Genomic DNA, 27,905 nt, shown 5'->3' with positions numbered 1-27,905 from the left:
TTTGAAGAACCCACAAAAGCATGGTTTGAATCGAAGGAGATTCCTCTTTCTTTCAGACAGCCCTACAAGTGCTGAACTGGTAGTAACTGGTGTCACTGCTCTCTCCTTGGAGAGCCAACAGGAGGTAAAGGTCAGTAGATCAGTATTTTTAGAGAACTACAAACTTTGGTATTCTGCTAATCAGTGACTTGGCCACAGATCTGCTGAACCCACCTAAGCCCCCTCAGCAGCCACCTGAGCTTCTGCAAAAAATCAAAAACTTCTAACAGTTTATAAGAAGAGTGAATTTTTCAATGTAGATAGAATATTTACCTGCAACACCAAAACATCAAAACCAAGTCCCTCTTCTTATCCAGAAAGACCAGAAAATTGGAATTGTCTCCTACAGCTCAGAAAAAAAAGCTTGAAATTTTGCTCCTTTGATTTCATTGAAGGAAAAAACAAAGAGGTGTTTTCTTCTTTCCTTCTCCATTCTTCCCTCTTCAAGCACATATTTTAACCCACCCCTATCTCTTTATAAACACCCTCACACATCAAACAGCTCTTCAAAACACAAGTCATCTTGCTTTGTTCCTCTGGACACCTTTCAATTTTATGAATCAGTATTTTCCAATAAAAACCAGATTCTTATTTTGTTCCCAAACACCTGCTCAAATACACACTTACCTTTTAACTGCAGAATAACTTAACGATAAAGTCTGAAATACAATTCCCCCTTCCACAGCTAAAGCAAAATCTGTGAAGTCTGTGGCAAAATTTATAGCATGTGATACCTAGGCCAGATCTGTTATTAACAGTCTCAATTTCCTCTTCTTAAATATACTAACACAAACTGTTCTTTTGGCTAGAAAGGGAGTGCAGAACAGAGCAGGCTGTGGCATTTCCTTCAGATCATCCTGTCTCAGTGCCAAAAGCCTACCTTTTTTCTCCTGCACCAAATGCAATGAGGTCAGAGTAGCTGAGTATCATGTTAAAGGAGAACAAGCTCTGGATTTTTTAATTTGCTTTCTGCATGCTTTGAAAGCATTTCTTGAATAGACTTTTGGATTCATTAACCTTTCCAAAGATTGGCGTCAATTTCAGCAGAACACAGGAACAAAAAATTACCTCTGCTTTTCAATTACTATTAGGGGGTGGGCAAAAGAGAAAGAAATTGTCCTTAAAAGTATATTTCTAGGGCATGGCTTGCCTGGCTTATCAAGACAGCTGAGAAAGTTCTCACTCTGTTTGAACTGATGTGTTTGTGAAAGTCTTATTTCTCCTCCCACCTCTTCTTTTCTTCTGCAGTGTCCAGTCTTGAAAACAAACTGACAGATGTTCTCTTGGATCAGCTTGTGAGACTTGCAATGTCAGGAGTGCAAACAGACTTTAGCTGTTTAGTTCAGGAAATGAGATGCAGACAATCTGATAAATAAACAGTGTTTATTACTCCAGTTTAAAGTACGGTTTGGATTTCTTTTCAAAATACTCCTACAAGGAACTGTGGATGAATATTAAACATGTGCTCCTAATTTAGAGACCTCAATGGCAAGGTCAGAAGGTCTTTAATTTACACAATTTGTATAGTGAGGTTATGACAGCAGTGAGTGTTTCTCATCTTTAACCATACTAAAGAAACAACAAGAAATTTGAATTACACAGAAATTGACTTCAAAGAAACTTTTAAGACTTATGGATACACTGAGATGAACTAGAATAATAGGATTTAGGACCATGTGTTAATTAGAATGCTTTGCAACTTTAACTAAGAGACATACAGAGATTTAAAAAGCTGGCACATAATTACCCAGTATGGACTGGGACAAGACAGAGTGGAAAATATTCTTCTACTCAAGCATTTAAGTATGCATTTTGATGCTTATGGGCTCATAAATTTAAATTTAGATATCATTCAAATGGCACTTCCTTTATCAGCAGCATCTAGATCCCCAGAACAGCACTAAAGCATCATTTAGGTCTGTTTAGTGTCATGTGCCACCCTATTTCTCTGTCATGGCTATGTGGCCTACACAGCATGCAAGAGCTCAGCATCCATGGCTCTGATGACACATATGTAGCCAGGCACAAATAGGAACAGGCAGGGACCAGAAACCTGCCCTGCATGTATGCCAGGAGATGCAAACAAACAAGCATAAAAGGACAATCAACTTCTTAAACAGGCAACAAGGACTTCTTTCCTACTGTGAGGAAGAAGAGAGTTTAGACTGCAGTACGTGAGTTTTGGAGCTAACTCTTGATATTCTCTTAAGAACGTGGAGACTGAATGCTTCACTGTGGGACTTGCAAAAACACAGTTTGGCCCTCAAGAGAGAAAACAGAGACCCACTGAGTCACCAGTAACATTTGCTGCATTGCTTTGGATTTGTCTTGAGGTGCCTCCCTTCCAGCTCTGCAGTAAAGCATCATTTCCACCAGACAGAGGTGATTCAGAGCCCATGAAACGGTCATTTTTCCAAGTAATGGACAACTATTACTGAATGAGTTATCATTTAAACAGCTTTTAGTGCCACATTTGAATTTTGAATGAATTCAAATTCTAGTGAAAGGTGTTCAACAAGTGTCATTGAGCCAAGAAACTTTACTCACTGTTCCCAAGAGGAACACACCCAATACTTGTTGTGACTTTCATTTTTATTCCTAACCTTACTCTCTGCATCACTCTCTTTTTCTGGAATAATGAGTTCTGGGGAGGAAAAATTACACTATACTATTATTATGCTTATGTGAGAGAAATTATTTCATTTGGCTACAAGACAGCAGTTAGCAGAAAACCCTTTTCAGATTTTTTTTTCTAATCCTAAATGAACAAGATGCAGACTGATAAACCAATTAAGAAAGATCCTGTGAAACCTCTTACACTCATCCTAGATTGCAAACTCCCTCCAGGTAAGGTGGCTGTATTTATCTGCTGATATTCACTCTGTTTTCCTATATTGTGTTTGAAATCTCCAAGTGTGACTACAGAGATAACAATAGGAATCCAACAGAACTCTGAAATAGTCTGTAGTCCAATAGTAGCAACAGCAGTACCTCACAGACTATTTAGTATTTACTATTTACTGCTTTGTAGTTTGAAACATTTTTTCCAACCTCTTCCTTGTAACTGTCACTGCAAATAATGAAAATATTCACCTCACCTACACATAGTGCTCTTGTTTCCCCCTGATCCATGTTTCAGGCCAAACACTTTTCACTTTTATTGGTCTCCTGTTTCCTTAAACGGCAAGTTTATATCAAAACACTGACATTTTTTGTATTTTAGATATTGCTCTATAAAGTCATTTAGTAAATCTTACCTCTCCAAAAAGTGGAAAATGTGTACTACAGCAAAATCTTAGCGTTTTCTTATCACAAGACATGCCATGTCTTTAGCTATCATATATATATTTTTTTTGGCATAAGTGATAGTGCTGCTGCTTGGAAAATCCAGTTTTGGACCAACTCTGCCCCCGTAAGAGAGGGAACAACAAAGCACTAAATCACTGACTGTTGTGGGGGATTCTGGCTGCTGCCTACTGCATTCAAGAGGTTCTTAACTAGAAGACAGTATCGTGATTTCAACGTTTTTACAACCCTATAGCCTGCTGCAGCTGCTCTGTAAATTGTGCCTACCTAAACCTAGTTCACAGGATCCCTTCAGGAGAAGGTATGAGGTAGTACCTTGCTGGACAACACGAGTTTTATCTCTTGCATGAAAAAGAGGTAGGGGAACTGCAGGCAGAAGTCAAGGCTGGATGTGTCACATGCAGCAAGTAAGACTTCCTAAGTTTGGAATAGTCTCTGGGTGAGCTATGTCAGAGCTCTTTTTTCTGAAGTCACCTTGAATTTTCTGGAAGCCAGCTCAACCCATACTTGGATTAATTAATTTGAAAGTTATGCCTAGTTAAAGTTATGATTACCTTATAGCAAATGTGAGTATTTTCTTGATAAAGATGGCATGCCTGGGGAAGATTTACTCTGCATGTTATGAGGACTCCAGGGGTGACTAGATGACAGAGCTCAACAGATTCTCTTTTCCACCTGACAGTCTTACTGAATACATTGTGATTAATAACAGACTAGAAAAAACCCAAACCTCAAATATTAAGGCTTTGGCAATACTTTCAACTACTATCATAGAGAAGCTGCCAAATCTTTTGTTGAAGCAGATGACGATGGGGAGCCCAGTAGATCCCCTTTATTGCCTTTGGCAGTTGGAAAGTGTCTCACACAATGTGCCATGATGCCATGTAGAACAAGTGGCGACAAGGACCATGCTCAGCTACTTGTGTCTCTGCTTTGACACCTGTAAAAGAGGATTCATATCCAGGAACTGGTGTGTTCAATTTCACAACAGAGGCCGAACCTGGATTACCCTTCAGCGGCAGCGGTGACAAATGCCCTTATTAACGCTGATATTAAAGACAAGCATGAGGGAAGGCAAGGCGGCTGCCGACTTTCAGCCCGTGCACTCACACAGGTCATAGCCGCTCAGCCGCTCACATGAAGTACATTCGCATTTGTTTATGCCACGTCGAGCACCCACAGCCCCTGGTGTCCAGCGGATGGATGGCCGCAGCCGCCTCACGCCGGGGCTCTCCCCACTCTGGGCGGTGATTTACCAGCAGACGGGCGGCTCTGCCCCTCAGCGCCCCGAGGAGAGGATCGGACCCTCCCCGCGCTGTCCGTCCGTCCGTCCCGCCCGGGGTGGAGCCTGCCCGCCCGGGGCTGCCGGTGCTCTGGAGGCGGCGGGCCCGTCCCACATATAACCCTGCCGCCCTGCAGCCCCGTCCCACTGCCGCCTGCCTCCGGCGCTCTCCGTGCCATGGCTCGGCGCCTCAGCCCCGCCAGCTGAGTCCCGGGAGCCGCCGCGTCCTGCAGGGCCGAGCCGGCCGTGCCTCCGCGGCCCTGCACTGCGGCCTGCCGCTCTCCGCTCGCCGCTCCGCCCGCAGAAGCGCTGCCCGGGGCAGAAGACGCTGTCCCGCCCGTGTGTGCACTAAGCCCGCCTTCCCCTTCCCTCGCCGCGATCGCACCTTCCCGCCTCCTGCCCCGGGGCCGGGCGGGCTCGCAGCCCGTCCTCCGCCGCCGCCGAGGATGCGGGTGTCGCTGCTGAGCGCGCTGCTCCTGCTGTCCCTCAGCGCCGGCCCGCACGCCTTGGAGCTGCAGCTCGCCCGCGCCAAGTGCCCGGTCCGCTGCGATGTCTCCAAGTGCCCCAGCCCCAGCTGCCCCAGCGGCTACGTGCCCGACCGCTGCGGCTGCTGCCTCATCTGCGCCGCGGGCGAGGGGGACTCGTGCGGCCGCAAGGAGGACCCGCCGTGCGGGGACAGCCTGGACTGCCGCTACCCCATGGGCAAGCGCTTCGCCAAGGGCGTCTGCCAGTGCAAGCTCAGCGCCCAGGTGTGCGGCAGCGACGGGCGGACCTACGACAACATCTGCCAGCTGAAGGCGGTGAGCCGCAAGGCGCTGCAGCACGGGCTGCCCGCCGTCGCCCAGGTCCAGAAGGGAGCCTGTGAATCGGGTAGGAGCATGGTGGGACCTGCCGCGGGGCGGGGGTGGGACACCTGCCTTCCAGGGTAAAGAAATGATGTTCAGTGGCCTGGGAAGTCTGGGTGGCTCTAGGGACTCTAAAAACCTCCAAGGACATGGCACTTCACACCACCTGTGGTGCGCGGAATGGATGCTCAGGTGCTTTCTGAACAGCAGTACTCCTTCTCCTCGACCCTCCGCGTGGGCTTGGCCGGGGTTTGGGGAGGTTCCCCCGGTAGCATGGCTGGGGTGTCTCGGTGAGGTGCAGGTGGCTGCCGCGGTGCTCCTGGGACAGGAGGCTGACGCGCTTGCCCGGTGGGAGCGAGGTGGGTGAAGGTCGCTGTGCTGCCGGGGCAGAGCAGCAGCCACCTCCTCAGCAGTGCCCTTTTCTGAGGCAGGGCAGCGGTACGAGCTGTCCTGTCCCGCCAGTGCCACCTGCGCTCATCGCACCCCAGGGACCGCCGGGGTTGGGTGGCATCACAGGTCACCCAGCAGAGCCGCAGCAGCAGCACAGCCTGCACAAACAGAGCAGGGATCCAGGAACACCTCTGCTCCCTGGGCTGTTTGGGGTGTTTATCAGATCCACCTGACAGAGGAAATGCTCTAAAAGCTAATCAGGGTAGAAAAAGCACTGCGTCTTAGATAAGACACCTATAATATAGTCTTTTGCTTGCTTTGTTTTCTTCACCAAAGGGTGTTGTAGTCTTGTAGAGCCCTAAGTAAGGGAAAAAAGCCTGAGAACCTCTTTTACAGTGTAAAATATTGACTCTTAGGCTATCAAATAGTTTTCTGGTTATAGTAAAGTACTGAGGCCTTTGCTCAGATCCTGTCATATGCTATGACAACATCAGGCTTGATGATTTAACTTTGGAAAGTCTAGTAATCTGTTAGGCTAGTAATTTCCTTTTAGTATTTAAATATGTCCCTTTATGGAAGTGTTAATGCTGGCAGTATCTTTCCACATACTTACTGATATGTTATTTTAATATAGCAATATTAAAATATTATGCTGCCTTTCCCATAGAGTTCCTGGAAAGAGAAGTCCTATGCTTAATGGAGTTTTAAAACATGCATTAGTGTTTCCATTATGTCAGGTGAACCACTAACCATCCTGTTTATTCATAGCAAACTGGCCGAAATTATTGGGAGGGTTCAGAGGGAAAAGGGCTACTGTTGTAGCCTTTCTGTGAATAGGGGACCTTTCATATATATCCTGCTCTTGTGAAAGGGTAAATCAGTTCAGAGAGGGAGGGTATTCAAATGGTATTCCTGGAGTTCCCTTCAGCATGTCTTGTGAGAGCCAAGAACTGCTCCAGGTGCCAGCCTGAAGCCTCAGTGATCAATTCTCCAGTATTTTGTAGTTATAAATTGTTTTTTGCCTGTTCCTTTTCACATCAGCATCTATTAGTTTTAGTACTCCTCAAACTTGGTTGGAACAGATCCACGTGCAATAATCAGAATGTTTAACCAAAATGAGTGAGCTAGCCTGCATCTGAGGGTTTGCTGAGTGCTTGGCATTTGGTATATATGACATTTTCCTTAAGGAATCCTCCTGAATCTAATGTTAATAGGCTTAGGAATTTGGAGCTGTGAGGCAGAGGTAACTTTTTATTTTTTCAAGCAACTATTTTAGTGTTCATGTTATTTTGGCTTTATTTTTTTTTGTCTCAGAAACCTCAGCTTAGATGAAGCATCTGGTTCTCTGTTAAGATTTAATTTTTTTTATTCAGTTCTACAGCTGCACAAACTGAAGCTCAAAGAAACCGAGTGTCTTGCCCAAGGTCAGACTGAGTTAGTGGTTGAGCCAGGAATAGAATTCAATTATGGTATTTTTTTTGTTTGTGTTTTTTTAAGCAGTAACATGCAATGGCTGTAATGAGAGGCTTGGAAGAAAGTTGACGGTTTGAAATTGCTGTCAAATTTCTCTTTTGCCTATTCTTGCCTGGCCTCAGATGACTCAGGGTTTGAAGGGATAAGCTAGTGGTGAAGTAAATGCAGTTTTACTTAACCATCCATATGTTAAAACAATGTCAGATAACAGAAGCCTCTCATATTATGACTTGGACCCTACTTAGAACGTGCGCAGACCCAGAGGAGTGGCTCCTGAAATGTCTACTTCTGTCCTTTTCCAGTTGCTTATGTTGATGCTGAGTTGGATTCTCGCTGTGATAAACCAAGACAGGCTGAGAAACTTAGCTGTGGTTTTCTAGTGACAGCAGTCTGGTGTATGATGCATGAAAAATGAGTAGTGGAGGAGGTGGCTGGAGTTACTGGCTGATAATTGTGAAATTGACAGAATTTAAAGTGGCTTTTTCCTTGTTGAAGTCCTGGATTAGCTTGAAGAGCACCATGCCAAATTGCAAGTTCTATGCACAGTGTACTCGACAGGGTGTGTACTGCATGAAGGTCCAGGAACTCCATAAGTGATGTTCTACAATATGCCTGTGCCCAGGGACTTCTCAGAGATACTAACAGGAACAGTCTGTAGAGCTCAAACAAAGTTAACCTCCCTGATACAAATACTGGGGTTTTTTAAAACTTTTTCAACGCCACATACCTTAATATATGGGAATATATTCTGCAGTAGCTAGTTTTCTCCTGTCTTCTGTCACCTACTGTGATAAAGACAAGCTATTACAAACTAGCATGTAAGTAATGGCATAAACACTTATGGAGGACAACCTCTGTAATCAAAGACCTGTTCTTACAGAGCCCTCTTTCTCAGGGCATCAAGTGTAAGTTTTAACAATGCCACATATCAATCTATTAAAGTGTCAAACTTCTCTCTCAAAGGATTCACTTGGTCACCTGCAGTCTACAGTCAGTTTGTGTCACACTTGTTTCCTGAACAAAGGACTGGTTTTGATCTCTCAGTACAACTTAGAGTTAAATTCCCTGCAAGGTTATTTTGCTAATAGCTTCTATGAAGAGAGTATAAATGTCAAAAGGTTTTCATTCTCTTTGCTAAGATATGGAAACAAAAAAAAAGATTTCTTTTTAAATACAGGGGCTACTTTGTCGATGGTGCTAATTTTTTGTCAAAATTAAAGCTTGGCTAGAAAACTTTTGAGGCTGGATTTGACACTGACCATTTGCTGTTCTCTGTACTGTTAACCTGAAGTCACTCTCAGAAAGGGGTCATGATGTAAAGCCTCACCCATGTCAGTCAAATCTTTGCAAGATATAAGCCTAAAAGTCCATTTTTCTAAGATAATGTTTGAAACACAGTTAATGCAGGAGCAGAGTCATTGCACACAGCTCTCCATGGGGTGTTTGACGTGTGATTGTACATAATGTTGAAGATACAGAGGAACAACTAAGCATATGATTACTTGCATTTCTGAGAAGTTGGCCCAGTCAGAGATACTGAAGTCTCCTACTGGTGTTATTGATATCAAAGCCTTACAGCTGCCTGCAGCTGTATTTAGGGAAATGGACTGCAAGGTATTAGCTGGAAACCCAAACTCTAGTCATGTTCCTGTTCTGCTTGTTTTCCTTACGTCTGAGTTTGGTTTGAGTTACTGCAGGTGAGGATGGATATTGTACAGTATTTTGTATACAAAGCAGAGTAGAGCACTTCACTGCTCTGTAGAGGAAAGGCAGCAGGAGGGATATTCTCATTGCATCTCCTCATGAAGATCACTTGGAAGGCAGTAATAACAATCATGTAAAGTCAGTGAGGTGCCTGTGCTAGAAGGCTTGTGGCAGCCTGTCTCTGTCTGGCCCTTGTGATTGCTGCATTGCACAAGAAAGCCACTTTGGTGTTGGTTCACCAAATTGTTTTCATCTGTGCACGGTAGACATCCATTGTATAAACAAGTTGCCTGAACCATAATGTGGCATTAAACTCACCAAGGCTTTATGGTCAGTGCACAGCTATGCAACTTGATCTTAATGCTGAATTCATCAGAAAAGCTGCCCATGAACCTATGTTTCCAGCAGATGTTTCTGTTTTTTAAGCAGAGACATTATAATCTTTTATTTGTCTTTCATTTCTTTCCATGAAAGCACAGTAGGGACAGTGTTTATCCCTGGTGATCAGATCTGCCAGGTTGCAGTCCTCCCTTAGACATAATAATTTTGCTGAATGCACAAATCTTTTCTGAAGCTGGTTTTAAAAGGGGGATGGGGAAACAGCCTTAAAAGAATGAGTTTCCCAGGCTCACAAATTCTTAATGAATATAAAACTGTGAATTTTAATACAATGTATTGTCTTTAAGAAGGTAGTGAATGTGATTTGATTTAATTCTACAGGGACTAAGTTGGCAGATATTCAGAAATGTTCAGTCTTTTTCAAATGTAAATTGGACTGGTTTTATTGTTTTCAGTGGGATTATAATGATTATTTCTGCTGATTTTTTTTTCCAGTTCTCTTCATACTAGGTTAACTCTATAGCATTATTGGCATTGTTCCTGGTTTACAGCAGTGTTAATGAGATTGGAGTGGGTCTATTCTCTCTGCAAGAAAGCAGATAAACCACTATTAAATGAGCCCATAGCATGTAGATAACATCACTATCCAAGAAAAGTCTTAAACTGATAATAAGGCTACTCCTACCTGACAGGCACTGAACTTTAACCATTCAAACCAGTGTAGCTGGAGCCCATAAAATAGGAAGCATAAGATCACATTTTACAAAATAGGCTGAAAATCTTTAGCTCCAGTTTATGCACTTACACTGAAATCTGGACTTTGAGTATTCTGTGAGAGGAGCTGGAGACCTGAAGATCTAATCACTTAGTTGAAATGATAGGATCAAAGTTCAAGTCTACTGAAAATCTGGTTGATTTTTTTGGCTGCGGAGCAGATGGGGGAAATCTAGATTTTTGACTAAGAAATGCATAGACATCTAAAGAGTCATAAAACATAAATATGATTTTGTTTCAAATACAACCTAGTTGCAGCACCTTTGAAATCTTGGTTATGCAACAGGTGGCTAATCAGATTAAATTATGTCTTTTTGCCAAGATAAATTAGATTTCATTAGTGTGAGATGGTTTTGAACATGCAGTAATAACATGGAAAATCATGCATGTTATTGAGAGACCTTTGAAAAACTATGTGGAAAAATCTCAGAGGGTCAATGGGTCAAAATCCACAAAGGTGCTGTGAGCTCAGAGCTGTTACATACACAGGGCAGCAGAGATCTGAAGGCTCTGTGGGGCTCCACAAGGCAGCAGGAGTATGGAGGGGGAGACACATTTAATTTTATCTTTTAGCAAGGACAGAAGCAGCAGCTAGTGTCTACCAACTAGTGCAACAATTATAGGATAGATTCTACTACTACAGTAGTAGATGGAAACCATCAGTTTAAAAATTATGCTCTAAAATGCTGTTAATAATAGCCAACACTTCAGTTCCCTTAAACAGTGCTGTGTGTGAGTGTGCAGTTACATCTTCCACGTCCATTGTTTGAGTTCCTGGCATATCATATAATGTATTTAAAGGTTCTCAACATTGCCAGCTTGCAGAACATGATTCAAGAAAGATCAGATTCTATGAAGGTATCTCAGCTTTGTAAGTCAGTTTTCACCAGTGTTTGGTCCCCACCAGACAAGAGCAAGAGCAGCTCATCTCTGATCAGCCCCGCAGATCTTCAAGCATGTCTTTCATACAAAATCTGAGTGTCTGTTAGTCTTGATCCTGCTTTGTTTCAGATTTCCCCTTAATGTTGGTGCAGATTTTGATTGTCTTTCAGAATTAAGTATTCTTGTCTCCTGACCCCAGCAGGGAGGTTCCAGACTTCTGCATAGGCTGAGAAATGTTTTCACTGTGGTAGGAAAAGAAGGCAAGCATTGTTTCAGTTTTAGTCTCCTCTCTGTATTACTGCATTTTACTTTCTTCATATTTTTTCATGTTTCATCCACTACCTCTTTCAGGTATTTTCTCCCTGCCTCCCTCAAATCCTACCTGGAAAGCCACTGCCACCCATGATGTTTGCCTGGTGGCTAGGAGTGGTCCAGACCTGAGGTTTTTGGCAGGCATCTTCCTGTGCTTTTGGCCATGTACAGGGCTGTAAGCATTTGGCCTGGGCAGAACAGTTGAGCACTCAGAAGATGCAAAGGGATTTAGTTTCCCTGACTCACACAGAGCTATGCTGATTTACACCAGCTGAGAGCCTGCATTCATCACTGTTTTACCCCAGTTCTGTGCTAGTTTATCAGCTGCCTTTCACTGATGCATGGTCTTGTCTATTAAGATAAATGTGATGGCAATGTTATGTCCTGTCAGTGTGCATTGCTGTGTATGCAAGTGTTCAAAGTCATGTTGGTAGACTTCAAAGGATATACTGCATAATCAGGCAAGCTGCTTGGGAACTGAAGGTAAGATAAATCTTCAGTGGCCTAGTAAGCAAAATAAATAACAGTATATTGTGCTTACATTTGCCTGTCCTCTGTGATTCCTGTTTGCAGTGTCTCTTTTAAACTAAGCATTAAAACAAGCATATTCAATTGGCTGGAGGGATCTTTTAGAGTGCATGAGAATGTACATAGAAATAATAGACTGAATCTAGTCCTGCCAAGATGTGGCTTTTGTTTATCCGGTATCATGTGAATCTAGCTTGCTAAATGTAAGCATGGTTTCTTTTCATTCAGAAGTAAATCTCATGTCCAGTAACAGGATGAAGAACTCAGTCTTCTATGAAGAAATTCCTAATTGTCTTGATCTGTTTTCTTCAGCTCATTTGCTCCCTTCCCTAGATCCCACAGTTAATTTTAAAGCATCAGGCTGTGAACAGGAAAGATTGCTGTTGGAGTGTGGTGATACATCCCCTAGGTGTGGTGGTATGTCTCTGTGTATTAGAGACTGCAGAGAATATGACATTGTAGGACAAGCACTGTTATTAGTGTTTATGATATATGTATATCATATATATACAAATATATACATATATGTACACATATATACATATATATATATACATAAAAAAGTATAGTATGAGAGATAACGGGCATGAGTTGAAACATGAGACTCAACAAGTTCAGACTAGATAGAAGAAAAGTTTTTACATTATGGGGGACAGGGAAGCAGTGGGATAAAATTCCCAGAGAGTTTCTGGAGTATCCATCCTTGGAGTTTTGCAAGTCCTGACTCAGTTTGCCTTTGTAGCTGATGCAGATTTGAGCACGAGGTAGAACTAGTGACCTCCTAAGGTCCTTTCCAACCTGACCTATCTTATGACCCTGTGTGTTTTGGATAACAATTAGTAGTGGTCTTGAGAAAAATTCTTGAGACAGGCCTTGTAGGCTTCCAAAAAAAAAAAAAAGGAACTCACAGTGATGCTCATGTTTAATTTTCTCAGGATCAAGCAAAATGTTAGATGAGTTTTGAACAATCTTTATGACTTTGATTCCTTTTCCAGTACTGTTTGGAAACTGTTCTAGTAGGAGAAACAGACCCCATTCAAAGCAGGTTTATCTTGCCTACTTGCTAAAAGAATGTATTGTCTTATTAACATATCCAATTCTTTCTGCTAGTATAGGTCACCTACAGTCCAGCAGCCCAAGATACAAATTCAACTTCATAGCTGATGTGGTGGAAAAGATTGCACCTGCAGTTGTACACATTGAACTTTTCCTCAGGTAAGATTTTCAATTCTGTGTTGTAGTTACATTGTTTAACAAAGGTCTACAGAGTTTTTTTCCCAGTGTAGTAGCTTTCCCGTTGAATTTGTGACAGCCACAAAATACTCTAAAACATTACAGCAGACTCATTTCTCCATAGAACTACACATTTGTGTATTTTGTTCATGTTCAGTATATCTATTCTAATGGGCTTACAGTACTATACAATATATACTGGCTACCCTAAAATAAGCCTATCTCATCTTTTGAGGTCTCTTTAGCCTTCACTAAAATGTATTGATTGCTGGATTGTATTTATTATCTCAGTTTAAGTATAAATATATATATATACACATACAAAATGTAAGCTGGAGAAACATAGCTTGTTGCTTTTTCTACATTCAATGAGAGGTGATTTTATTTTGGCAGGAAGACATTTAGAGGTAGAATGTTGAGCAGATGTAACCTATCTAAACACAGAAATAACTTCTGGTAGGAAAGAAATGTACTAAATTTGCTTTCCAGAACATTGCCAATATTCAGGGTGCTGAAACTGGAGCTGAGGTGGCAAGTTTAACATTGAGTACTCAAAACAACCTGAGAGGCAGGTTTAAATATGAGTGCTCAAAACAACCTGCTGTCAGAATAAATTACTGCAAATATTGCATGTACTCCATTACGTGAATACCTTTCTTCCTGGAGTCCTCTCATTTTCCACAGACATAAGGATTTCTTGGAGAATTTTTGCAGGCTTTTTTGATATGCAAAATCAAGATGATCAGGTATATCAGGAAACATAGCTTTGTGCACATGGTGATTGGTCCTTTGACAGAATGTTACAGCTGAGGATGCTTAAGACCTTTGCATATATAGTTAAGATTGTTTGTTCTTTCTCTATAAGTAAATGTTTGCCAGCAGCCTAATTTTGATGCTGTTTTTTCCTGGGATTGGCTCCAATTCTTTACTGTTAAATAGCCCAGAACTTTCAAATAATATCCTAACCAGGACCATGTCTTGGAAGAAAGAATTTGTGGGCCTTTTCTCATCCATCTTCTACTATGCAGGCACTTTCTGTTGCCCTAACAAATCTAAGGTCATTACAGCAGTTGTTCAGAGAGAATAATCATAATACTTTGAACAGTTTATAAAATCTTTTACCTGTCTATTTTGCAGTATGTGTTGTTTCTCACCAAGTTCTCACAATTTTCAGGAAGGGATCCTTTATTTGTATTTTTTTTTTAAATTTAAATTTTGTAGGGATTGTGAAATTTGTCATCAAATGCTTTGTTATTTCTCAGGGTGAAAAGTGGTAAATGATGTCTAATGTAATCTTTTCTTAAGCTGTGTTTCTGTTATGACATAGAATTACTTGTTTTTTTCTACAGGCACCCTCTCTTTGGTCGAAATGTGCCACTTTCCAGTGGGTCTGGGTTTATTATGTCTGATTCTGGTTTAATTGTGACCAATGCCCACGTGGTGTCAAGCACAAATGCAATTTCAGGGAGACAGCAACTGAAGGTACAGCTCCAGGATGGAGACACCTATGAAGCAACCATCAAAGACATTGACAAGAAATCTGACATTGCAACAATAAAGATTCACCCTAAGGTGAGTGGCATAAACAGAAGAATGACTTCACTTGGGAACTCTGTTTCAGTTTCACTTAGTACAGAGTGATTGACTGGAATGTATGTTTAAGGATCCCTTAGAAGTATCTGGGGAAAACAGTGTACTGAAATACAGGCCTGGAAATTTTTCATATCTTGCAATTAAATTAATTTGTCTTCTGTGCTAGAAACTGCTAAAAATTGAGAAAAAAATGCAGCTCATTTAAAATGTGGCAAAATTCTGCTATCTTTAACTGAAGACCCAGGCTATTTTGGCTAATCTTGCTAAGCTTTGTGGCAGTATGCATAGACTGCAAGCTGCTGCATAATGCAGAGAGAGGCAGGCTGATCAACAGTTGGTTTGTGTGCTGCTTCTAAGAGGAGGGAACAATCCTACTGGAAAATGGAGAAATCTTGCTGGGTGAAATCATCCTGGCTTTTTTTTTCTGGGTGAAATTGCAAAGAAATGCTGCTACCTGTTTGCTTCTGAAGACAGTTTAAAACCTCAACCCTCCTGGCATAAATTTTTGATATATAGGGAGTGGCTCTTTGATAAATGTAATGAAAAGTATATATTCATAAGTTGTTGCTAGGTTTTATCTTTGCAGTCAGGTTATTTTCAAGTATGAACTAATGCTTATTTCTTCCTCTCTGTGTTTACTTCAGAAAAAACTACCAGTATTGTTACTGGGCCACTCTGCTGATCTGAGGCCAGGGGAATTTGTGGTGGCAATTGGGAGTCCATTTGCCTTACAGAACACTGTGACAACAGGTATTGTCAGCACTGCTCAGAGAGATGGCAAAGAACTGGGCCTGAGGGACTCTGATATGGATTACATTCAGACAGATGCCATTATTAATGTAAGTATGAGGCATGTGATGAGTTTTACTTCACAGTCCTTCCCCACCTATGCAGCATGGAAGTACCTGCTCTGGAAGATGAATCCACTAAATAAAAGCAGCTTTGTTTAAAGTCGGAGAAACTCTTCTTTTATCAAAGTCTATGCAGGGTCTGTAAGTTGCTTTCAGGTAGTGTTGTGAAAGGTATGGAAAACAAAAGTACTCTCTTTTAGGTTGTCTGTGAAGATACTGCATAGATCAGACCCTTTTAATGCTGTAAATCTCATGTAACACATGGTTGTATCAACCAACAGTAAATCAAAGCATTTCTCTCTGCTTGCTGACTTGCTCTGGTCAAGGAAGCTGCAGAATAGAGGCAAAGTTTCTTTCATCTCCATCCATTAGAGCTAGATGGAGTAGTCAAATTGAGAATATGTGCTTCAGTTTAATGATAGGACACCCAGGTAAAAGCCCAAGGAGAGGGCTGGGGGTTTTTGTTGCCATTCTTGTTTTCCCTTTGCACATTACATACTCGAAACAAGAATCAAGAATACAATAACATGAAGTTTGAGGTACAGTTTGGAGCTAAGGGTCCTAGCATTGAATGTTATAGAGAAATACATTAAATAATGTTCCTTCAGAGCAGCTTGGAGGGATCCAGAGAGCTTAAGTGAAGTCCTTGGGTGTGTATTTAACTTGTACTGTTTCTAAAAAGAGCGCTGTACACATATCTGAGATGGAAAATGGCCTGAAATTTTATAGCTTAAATCTGTTATACATTGAAAGGAAACATTCCAGGATTTATTTGTTGGATGTAAATGTCAAATTGGACATAACAAGTAGTAACACTTAATGTTTTACACACACAAGGTGATTTACAAAAGGTTATTGTCAGACCTGTCAAGAGAAATTGTATGGGGCAGAAAAAGAGTAATTATTTTTTGGGTTAAGATATGACATAAAAATGAGCTTTTTCAAAAAGCTTCTGTATGACCCAGGAGATGGACCTCTTCAGACATTTAATTGGAATAACTCTCTTCAGTTGTGTAAGGAGAAAAGGAAAACTTAGGCAAGATGGGTTAGTTGGGAGCAAGCACTGAATTAGTGTCAGAGACAGAATTTGAACATGGAATTCTTGACTTCTTGCCTATACACATTTTTCAAGCTCAGACTGCTTCCTTGTGTATATACTTAGACATTTGCTGACCTCTGAATCTAATGAGCAGGTTTAGACAAGGATAGCAGAGTGTGTCAGATAATGCTAGACCAAAGGAGGAGTGATTGCAGATGAGGTGAGGAAAATGACAATAAGTTTGAATTGCTCTGCCATCTGAGACCACAAAATATGAAGATGGTCCCTGGCATAAGGATGCTTTGTGCTTAGCTAATGCACTCATTTTCTCCTGAGAATGGGAGGAGTTTGAGAGTTGGTCTGTTCAGAGCATTCCTGTGGCTCAGCCAAGACTTTCCTGCAGGAATGTGCATGCAGCTGCCTTCTGAGAAATGCTGGGACAGCAGTAACATAGGGCAGGAGAAAACAGGGCCACAAGGTTTTAAATGGAGCTGTATTGCATGTACTGAAGGTCTTTCACACCCTTCAAGCAGAAGACGAATGAAAGATGATGTGCTGAGGAAGGCTGAAAAATCATTATCTTAGTTTCTTCATGTCAGACATAAAAATCAAGCATGCAGCCTCTGGTCACTGGAGAGATACAATATAAGGAACAGATCTATTTGTTTAAATTTGAACTTTGAAGCTGTTTTATAAACTTTAATATCTGTTTTATTCTCCTAAGAATCTGTAAGGTTTGCCTAGTCCTATCTAAGTGTAAACAGTTTGTGTCTCACTTTTCTGTCATACATCACTTAGCTTTTGTTTCTTTTGAGTGGTAAGTTGCTGCTCTTGGCTGTTTTGCAAACCTACTCGAAAACTCTGGCCTCACTCAAAAACAAACTTTTTGAGCCAACATGAAGATGGACTAGCAACTTCCCCAACTCTCATTTCCTGTGGTCCTGTTGCATATTTCCTTTGAAGGGCATTAGGTATTAGGTAATTTTGGACTGCTCAGAGCTGCTATATGCCCTCCCTAGAGAGGGATACATGTCTGTGGTTACTAAATCAATCCTTATGTAGTAGCTACCTCATAGCAATATGCTGTCACTAAATACATAAAACACTGTATTCTGCTCCACTGGACAATGAGAGACTGACAGTGTTATAAACCAAAGTGATGGAGAAAACTAAAACTGTACAAGCACCTCACTGAAATCTAACTTTAAATAGCAATTAATTATTTCAAAACCTTGTTCTGACAGTCTTTAGAAAAACCAAAATACTAGTTTTAACTATTTAATGCCTAAAACATAGAGTCTATCTATTTGGAGTGGCTCCTAACTTAAGGCCTGTTTCTGAAAAGAAATTATAATCATGAGAGCTGTGAAGGGGTAGGATAATACCTACCTATAGTCTTCTGTGATCAATATTGTGTGTGTCAGTGCTACCTAAGAAATTACCTCCTCTCTTTCATTTACTTACAAAGTACTGTTTGAAATGAGAATTGCATTTCCTGCAGTGAAGTATTAATTTATTGTTCCCTTATGTCACTTTTACAGTATGGCAACTCTGGAGGACCTCTTGTTAATCTGGTAAGTCCGTGTGACTTGGTTTTGTTTGTTGGTTGGTTTGTTTTGTTTCAAGAGCTAGTTTGAAGATAGTAGGAGAATGTTCTTTTGGAAAGATTCCAAAGGTCATTCCAGCTTTCTTTCATTGAGCTAATGGTAGGCTGCTAGCCTGAAGCTGATGCAGGCAATGCAAATTAGGTCTCAGTTCACACCCCACAGGAAAACATTTCCCCATTAAGCAGAGAAGATTTTTACATGGCAGTGAGGAATATGGGATCTGGTAGGAGGAGTTTTGCTTGTTCACACTCTGGAACCTGGGGTGCATAGCAAAGGTGGGACCTGCTTAACCCACACAACTATTTCCAAATAGATTGCTTTAAATCAGCACTGGTTTTGCAGGTCAGTGGCTGTAGTGGTAGTAGTTACTCTGCTGCCTGCTTGGCCCAGGGAATCTCTTGCTTACTGGTGGGATGGACCTTGGATGAACACACTGTACTGTAATCTCTCTGGCCATCACAGTTAAATGTGAAATGGATTATGAATCAAAGCCCAGATACTCCCTTATAAGTAATGTTTATTTCTTGAGTGATTACAACACTCTAAAATTTCTTACACCAGCTTTTAACATGAAATATTAGGCAGGGAGCTGAGCTCTGTACTTAGGAGCAAATTAATTGGGTGTTGTCTCTCAACAGGATGGTGAAGTGATTGGGATTAACACCTTGAAGGTCACAGCTGGAATTTCTTTTGCTATTCCTTCAGACCGTATCACTCAGTTTCTCACAGAGTCACATGACAAACAAAGTAAAGGTAAGGTCTGCCAGGAACAGGAACATCTTCCAGTCCTTACCCTGATCAGTTGAAGTGCCAAAAGCCACAGGTCTGGGATCCTATTACTGAAAGGAGCAGCATCATTTTACAGTATAGAGCATCACAGACTTGGAAAGAGAAAACAACTTCACAGAACTGGGAGAGACTTTATTACTCACTCCCCCAAAGAGCAGACAGTATAAATCTGTATAAATATGGGAAATAGAGCCTCTGAGGATATTGAGGACACAGATGAATCATCACTGTCTCAAATGATCTTGAGAGCAGATGATCACTTGTTTAAGGAGTCTTATTCTCCTCTTTTCATTTATTGTCCAAGCAAAAAGAAGATTATGGAGTACTGTAGAGACTAAGGTAAAAACTTTTTTAAGCACCTGTCCACAGGTGGGGTGTAGTGTGTGCATTGTCTGTAGAACCTGACCTCTATTTTATCATGGTCATGTATGTCAGTGCTATATAATCAGGTATTGTGAGAAACTCTCAGACCCTAGTGGAAGAAGGGCTGTTATTAATTTGTGAAGAAATACATGGGAAGATGGGAGAGAGGCAAAAAGAAAGGCCTCTGCACCATGGAGCATATAAATCTAAATATATTGGCAGTGACAGCTGCAGTACTTTAGACTTTTTTTACATGCCTGCACCATATCTGTCACTGTTCTAGATGTCATACTGCAGGCTGCACAGCCAAAGCTGATCTAGTAATGATGCATCCAGGCCAAACCTTCCTTACTCTTTTGTTTGCCAATTTATCTGTCCACACCCTACTACTCATCTTTTATCATGAGTGTTGGCTGCTGCTTCTTCTCTTGAATCTTTTTGTTATTAATCTTGTCTTCTCCTGAGTTCATCCAGTTTCTGATGCCAGAGTTGTTTCCCTACACCATTGTCTTCTCAGTGTTATTTCAGTGTTATTTCCCTTAGTCAGCAGTTTTAAAGTGATGCATCTGCTTGTATGTATGAGAGCATCACAATTCTGATGGGTCCCCTCATCTGTGTTTTGCTCAATTTCACAAATTCTACTGTTTTCACTGTTGAGTTGGGGGGAGGAGGAGGAGCAGATGAAAAAAAGTTGTCAATTTTATGCTGAGAAGTGCATTTTAAAGTAGCTGGCTTAGTTTTGTTTCAGTCAACAAGTCCGAAATCTTATTTATTCACCCTGGTTACTAACTGCTAGTTGGTTTCTGAAACAAGCAGGTGTCTCATTAGTGATGTTACTCTTCAGAACCAAACTGCTCAGCCAAGCCAGGGAGGAGCAATGGCTCTAGCCTGACCTAGAGGCACAAACTCAAGCCTTGAACAGAGCTCACCATCTCCTGGTAACTGGGGCTGGAAAGTTTGTGAAGGTTAGAGATGTCACCACTGAAATCAGCCACCTTGCTCCTTCAGGCACCTTTGCCTCCACAGAACGATGAACCCAGCTAAGGGCCCAGGGACAGCTTTGCACATGGAACACTAAGAAAAAAACATTGTGAAAAATTCAAGTTTATACAGTATAAAATACAGATTTTTTTTTATCATGTCACATTATCCCCTAATCAAAAGTATTTATACTTTCTCTTGGTGTTAGTGTGACTATCACTGCTTCAGATACCCTGGGGACAGGCAACTTAATTATTTTTTTTATTTTTCAATTTTTTTTTCTTTGAAGTACCTCTTGCAACTTTGCTACATTAGAAAAGTCATTTAAAGCCCTTGATGCATAGAAGTAGTTTCTAGGAGATACTTTCACCATATATTTGAGACATAGCTTGCATTTTTTAGGCCTTTAGTAACAGTTTTCAGGTTCATTGTATAGCTGTTATTTCTTGGCATAATGAAATTTATGTAAGCAGCATTTAGGGGTGTTTTTATCATGTTTTCTTTTCTTCCAGTTATGTTTCAGTAGTTTCAATGGGATCCTCCCTTATGGTACAATTAGGTCATAGAAAGAATTTTAAGGGTATTACTATTTTGCTCTTACTATTATATTGCCTGAAGATGATAAAACTCCCTTAGGATACCACTCTTTGCGGATTTATTCTGGCATAGTAGATACTCAGTTGTTTAATAAGATTGACCTTACTTTTTTGAATCTCAGTTGATCAGATAACTTTTATAGAGAAGGCATATATTCTTAAAATCTCATCCATTATATATAACTGTGAATATCTGGTGTATTAAAGAACAGGAGTGGCACAAATTGCCAGAATGACAGGTTTTGAGACTTTTTATTCCCAGAGCAGATATAGTATGGCAGTGGTAGTTCCAGGTGCCACATACTGTTCTGCTGATGTGACTTAGCCCCAACATCACCATGCCTATGCTTTGGGAGTGAGAAAATACCACAACTGGTTATCTGTGCTGTTCAATCTCTGCTGCTACTTCAAATAAGATGGACAATTATATTCCATGTAATGGTTGTTGATGAAAACTTTGGTTTTTGTTGAAAGTGTTTGTCTTGGGCTAAATTGAGTGGAATGGACTTTTACAAAACAAAAAGACTGAATTTTTCAATTGTATTCTGACATAAAATGTCTGGAGAGGAGAAAGAGAGGAGTGTACACTCTGCTGCTCAAATCATCCATAGCTCATAATTTTTAGTTTTACTTTCTACAACAGCCTGCAGCTCTTAAAGTATGAATCGCTACTTGCAGTGTGACAAACCTACTCCAGAGAGAGGGCAGAAGGCCTTTTTGCATTTCAGTGTATGAACAGGAGTGAAAAAATACTTCAACCTGCCCAAAGGTGGTGGAAGAATTAGAATTTTGGTTAGGAATAAGTCTGTAGTTACAAGATTTATTTTTTTCCCTAAAGCTTTATGTTTACATTTATCATTAGCCACTGGGGAAATAATTCCCTTTATCATCACCAGTGTTATTTCTTCTGTGGTTTTTCGTTCTTAGTATTTTGTTTCTTCCAAGTCAATTTCTTTTGTCCCTTCTTTCATTTTTATTTTTCATTCATGTAAACATTCCTAACTCAGGCTTCTGAGTATTTTTTTGCTTCTGCAAATTTCTGCCTCACACAGGCAATGAGCAGCAGCAAATTGTTTAATGCAAACAAAAAACTGTCGCCAGAGATTCTGTCACTGGTGTGTTTTATGAAGGCAATTTCAGTATTTAACTGCCCATGTTGCATGGACAAGGGGATTATTTTCAGGTGGGAGAATTATAAAGTCTGAATATTTTTAAAAAGTGAAAAACTACATTTCTGCCAGGCAGATTGGAGGAGTACTGTGAGCTAGCTCATTGTCATGCCCACAGCTCTTCAGACTTCAGTTTTGAGAAACTGAACTTCTTGATACTCCTGTTGTAGCTGATTTTGATCTTATTAGTTTTACTTGAAAATAGCAGAGACCCAAATATTCCATGGCAAAGCAGGGATGACAGTCATGAATGCAAGATTGTTCAGTGTGTACTAAATTCAGTGTTTAGCAGTCAACATTTTCAGTGACCCCAATGGGAATATTGGACATGTGTAAAATTCAGAACTAAATCCTTTGCTTGAGAGTATTTTTCTTGGAAAGGAAAAGAGCTAGAGAAGACTGTGTACATCTCCTTTTTCCTCATATGAGAAGCTGGAGAAACTCAAAGATCTTGTGAAGTAGTTGTGCTGGAACAAGCAAGGGGAAATATTGTTTCATGCCGGATGTAACTAAGTACTGCAGCACTCACTTCAGGAAGTCATCAAACTGCATTTTTTTCATAAAACAGCTGTGCAATATCAGGATTAACTAAAAGCCAACTGCAGAAGTGTAGTGTTCGTCCTAAAGGAGTGACTTCTCACCATTTAAAATTCCACAGAGCCCTGGCCTGGCTAATGATGGAATTATAGAATAGTTTCTATTGGAAGGGACCTTTAAAGGTCATCTAGTCCAACCCTCCTGCCCTGATCAGGGACACCTTTCACCTTTCAGGTTGCTATCAGCCCCATCCAGCTTGACCTTGAATGTTGAGAGTTGGGGCATCTACCACTACTCTAGGCAACATGTTCCAAAGTTTTACTACTCTAATCATAAAAAATTCTTCCTGATACCTACTGCCACTCTTGATCCATCTTACTTGCAGGGAGAGGGATTGTCATCCTGTGCACCAAGGTTAATGAAAATAAAGAAAATTACCTCAGTGAAGATGTGTATGATTTTGTTCAATTTTGTTAAAATCTGATATATTCTGTTTTAATTTTCAGGTATTTTGGGTCATGAGAGCAGTTATCTTTGCCAGTGTTTGCCTAAATGTCTTAAATATCCTCTGTATTCCTTTCAGATGGGAAGAAACGTTTTATTGGCATCAGAATGCTGACAATAACACCTGCGTAAGTATCTTGGAAAGGTCAGTGTATGTTCATGCACACTGGATGTGGTCAGGAGTGGTTCAGAGTTTCATTCAGCTTTCATGACAAATCTCCAGAGAATCCAGCAGTGAGCATTGGTTTCCAGGAAATCTGCAGGTATTTTAATGATATTGGTGAAATCTGTGTTCTAAGACCTGGAAATTCTCTAAATATTGATAGTGGTGGATGTCCTGCTGATAGATGAGGGAAATTAGGAAGAACCTGAGCACAGATTTTGGTTCTTGATGAGGAGGACATCTGGAGCTACACCAGGTTTTAGGTGACATTTAAACAAGCTGCTGCTTTCAGGGACTGTGAGTGCCAGTGACAGATCAGATGATGGAGGACTTGGTGGTACTTTTATCAGTGCCAGTGGAGGCTGTCTGATGTGAGATTTGGTACCTAAGCATTACCTAGAAAGCATTCCTAAAGTGCCAAACTAAAGCTTTGTGCCTCCATGTTAACAAAGCCAGAAATGGACATCCTCCTCTGGCTCTTTACTGCCTTTTCTCTCTTACATTGCTTTGTGTTTTCCCATTACCCAGATATATTCTTGGATAATAAATGAGGGCTCTTATGCTGATGTTCTTCCCCAGCAGTAGGCATGTTTCCAATGTGGCAGTAGACTGCAAAATTAAACAAGACAATTTCCAGCTGGGGTTGTAGTAAAGCCATCTTTGTTTATTGAGTTACACTCTTGAGTTCTCCCTGAAGGGTCAGATCCTCAGCTGGAATGAATCAGTAATGGCATTAACATCACTGATGGAGAGAAGCTCAGAATGTTTCTCTGCATGATTGTGAACACAGTGTGAGATTTTACTGCTTTTGTGGCACCTAATGAAGCCATGTAAGATGTCTGCAGGCCTGTTTTCAGAAAAACACCACTTCCCTTGGTGTGTTTGCTTTATTATTCAATTGTTACCTTCCTCAGTACAAAATCAAATGAAGAGAAGCTGCGTGCAGCTATTTTAGCTTGTTTTCCATCTGTGGGACCCCAGTTTTTCATGGCAGACAGCAGGATGATCCATCCTTGGTTTAAAATCTTTTCTTTCTAGAAATGGGCTTTAATCCACACTGCACACACACACCTGAAGTGATGTCATCACCTCTGAAATGAGGGCAATGTTTGCAGAGCCTCTATTTTGCAGTGGGTTCCTGTATTCTTTCTTTAGAAAGTGATGCACAATAAATTCCCAAAGAAAACTTGAGGGAACTGAAGTTTCCAGTTCTGATCTCTCTGGTAGCTGAAGTTAACAAAAGCTCTGTTGTTCTAGACAAAGACAAAAAAAGCATGACTTACAAAACAAAAGAAGCAGAATAGTTAGCAAATTTCTGCCCCTTCAGCAGCATTAATTCTTTGGTCAGAAATGATTTGTCCCTGAGAGTGCTGCAGTCCTTGTGCTTAAGTACAGGGCCCTCTGTGCTACTGCTGCACAGAGCTAAAGTCAGATTTTTGCAGGTGATGTACAAGACCATTAGGTTTAGCATGCTTTGCATGGGTAAGTAGTTTTGCCTCTCTTAAAATCTATGCAATTTGTTATAATCCAAGTTCAATTAATTGTTGTATTTTATTTTTTGTCACAAAAATTTTAAATTAATATTTGAATGCTTCTGATTTTGTAGAGCAATTAAATTCTATATACCTTTGTTCTTCTTTCAGCTTGGTGGAAGAACTGAAGCACAATAATGCTGATTTTCCTGATGTCAGAAGTGGAATTTATGTACACGAAGTTGTTCCAAATTCACCTTCTCATAGGTAGGTAGAGCACATTATTTTCTTCACCACAAATAAATGTCCAAAGAGATACTAGTAGGTAATATTTCTTTCTATATTCAAGTAATTTCTCATACTAGGTTTGATCTGTATTTAAACAATTAAAAATTGTGCCTTTAGATTTAAAATACCTAAATCATGGTAACAATTAAGGTGGAAATGACCCTTAAGATGATCAAGTCCAACCATGAAGCCAGAGCTGCCAAGGCCACCAGTAAGCCCTGTCCCTAAATGCCACTTCTACCCATCTTTAAAATACCTCCGGGGATGGTGACACTACCACTTTTCTGGACAGCCTCTTGCAGTGTTTGAAAATCCTTTCCATGAAGGAATTTTTCCTATTACCCAATCTAAGCCTCCCCTCATACAACTTAAGGTCCTTTTTTCTTGTCTTGTCACTTGTTACTTGGTGAAAGAGAGTGTCACTCACCTCACTACAACCTCCTTTAATGACATTGTGAAACCAACAGTGTGCAAATATAAAGAGCACCCCTAAAACAATGAACAAATTTGAGGGGTTTTTGTGAAGTATGTTGAATATTAATAAACAGAAACTTGGATTATGTTTAAACAGGAAACAGAGCGTTCATATAAGGCACTGTCAGAGCTGTTATCTGAGACAGTGCTTAATCTTACAGGAAGAGGCTATTTTATGTAACAGTTGCAAAATAAATGAAATATTTCTAAAAATGATTTTAGGAAAATCAAAAGCAAAAGTCTTAAAAGGACCTATTCTGGATTATATTTAGACAGCAAGAGAGAAATAATTTCCCAATACTTTAGCTGGTGCACTTTACTTGTCTTGAAATTTTGAGAAGGTTTTAATGTCCAATGCTTGAAATACATACTGGAGGCATGAAAGCATGATCTTGAAAATGGACTGAGTGAAGTGGCTCAATAGTGGATAAAAGTATTTTCTGTTTCTCATTTGCTGTAGTTTTGTAGGAAGAAAATCCTCAATGAAAAACCTGGGCTTTCTTTTGCATTTAGCAAGTGCTGCCTGCTACTCTTTTGCAGTCAGAAGGGTGAAGTTTCCCTTCTGTGGTGACTAAGACAAGTAAAAAATTATCACACCAGCAAAAGAGGTGGTGAATAGCCTTTGTGCTTTTCCTCTGCATAGAATGCATTCTTACTGCCATTTTCTTGTCTTTGCAGAGGAGGGATCCAGGATGGAGATATTATTGTGAAGGTCAATGGGCGTCCTTTGATGACTTCCAGTGACCTGCAGGAGGCTGTGATGAATGAATCACCTCTATTACTTGAAGTTCGAAGAGGAAATGATGACTTGCTGTTTAACATTGAGCCTGAAGTTGTCATGTAAATAGAATTGAGGAAGCTCTCACCATAATTAAACTCACTTATTCTGGAACACTAGATACCTCCTTTACAGCTACAGTAATTATACTTCCTGTTGACTAATGACAAGGTGGACTAACTTAATTGCCTGAGCCATTTCTGTACATAGTAGCTAGAATGACTTCAAAGATGCCACTGATAGAAGATTTAAATTTCAAAGAAACTTAAGAACTGTGTTCTAGGGAGGAGGAGAAAAACAAATTTTGGGTAGTTGGTAGAAATGGGTCCCACTTCCTGCACCTGCAGATTCAGTTCTGTGTTTTGAAATACCAAAATACTACTGGAAGTGGGGAAGCATATAAAAGGGGGAATTATTCTTAAACCACAGTCATGGCTGTAGCAGACCCAAGCTATTGCAATGCAAAATTGAGCTGCTTTTTTTCTTAATGTAACTTTTTCAGTGAACGTATCATTGGCAAAGCTTGTCTTTGTTCTTAGTGCTTCTGTGCTCCATGTCAATGCAGGAAGATAAAATCTGTAAATATTGAAAGGAACAAAAATGGTATCAGGCTATAGAGTGTTACACCTAGGTCATGCGATTTTTGGAATATAGTAAATGATTCTTATAGAATTAATGCCTTATATATAAATCAAAATGATGTGCCGAACAAAGTTAAGTTTGAGAAAGTGCACAGTTTTTTAAAGTATTTGATACAAACCTGTTTTGCATATTACTGGTAAGCTTTGCTGTAAAATTGTTACACAACTTTTGGCTTTGACTGTATGTTTCTACTGTAAGGAGATTAAAGTTTACATGAATAATGTATTGATGTAAATCTCTTTTTAAACAAGTATGTCTTCCCTGCCTTTTCTATCTGACTGGAATAGACTCTCCCAGGAGAAAATTTTCTTACAGAAAATTGGGCCCTGATGTTATGAAAACCCTTTGCATCCCTATGATATAATTATTCTGCCCTTATTTAGGTTATGTTTAGAAATGCTTTGCACACAAGTAATTTATTTACACTGGGTTTTTCCATATTTATGAACTGTGCTTTGATGTCACTCAGAGAGTATTGAGCTGGGATCCTGTTGTCCTCAGTTCTCCCTGTACGTGATGAGAAGCAGAAAGGAAGCACCAGTAACCCTGTTTTAGTGCTAGAGCGTGTGAGACTTCTGTGTAATAAACCCAGGAGAGAAATTGCTAAGAGCTAAATCCAGATCTCCTAGGTACCCTAAACCAAACTACTATCTTCTTCCTTAGTCAATATCGCTTCAGTTCCCAAAGAGGCAGAGGAATGTTTCTATCTGCAGCATTTTCCACTGCAAGCTCTGCTTTCTAGACCTGTGTCTTTGTTCCACTGATGCAAAAAGGAATTAGTCTTTGGAGCAGTCCCCCTGAGGTTGATATCACGCCTAGACTTTCTGGTTATACCAACAGGCTCAGGTGTGACAAGCCTTGCATCTTTGGGTTTGTACAATGCCAGACATGCAGAAAAGAGCAAGCTGTTCCCTTCTTGCTGGCTGCCTGTGACTGCAACTGTACAGTTCAA

The 27,905-nt window shown here is 40.5% G+C and overlaps 1 protein-coding gene across 1 annotated transcript; it reads left to right on the top strand.

The window, feature by feature from the left end:
* The first annotated feature begins 4,689 nt into the window (after window positions 1–4,689).
* On the top strand, window positions 4,690–27,178 carry HTRA3 (HtrA serine peptidase 3). Its single transcript, XM_085059726.1, has 9 exons — window positions 4,690–5,497; window positions 12,990–13,089; window positions 14,457–14,679; window positions 15,345–15,539; window positions 18,132–18,164; window positions 18,836–18,950; window positions 23,216–23,264; window positions 24,943–25,038; window positions 26,212–27,178. Exons 1-9 carry the CDS (start codon window positions 5,074–5,076, stop codon window positions 26,375–26,377), a joined length of 1,401 nt encoding a protein of 466 aa, XP_084915852.1. The 5' UTR covers window positions 4,690–5,073; the 3' UTR covers window positions 26,378–27,178.
* Window positions 27,179–27,905: the final 727 nt, after the last annotated feature.

This window comes from Lichenostomus cassidix, chromosome 4 (assembly GCF_008360975.1).
Source record: "Lichenostomus cassidix isolate B80296 chromosome 4, HeHo_3.0, whole genome shotgun sequence".
Classification (NCBI taxonomy): Eukaryota; Metazoa; Chordata; class Aves; order Passeriformes; family Meliphagidae; genus Lichenostomus; species Lichenostomus cassidix.
Note: the sequence above shows the minus strand (reverse complement) of the source record. Positions and strands in the feature narration are given on the sequence as shown.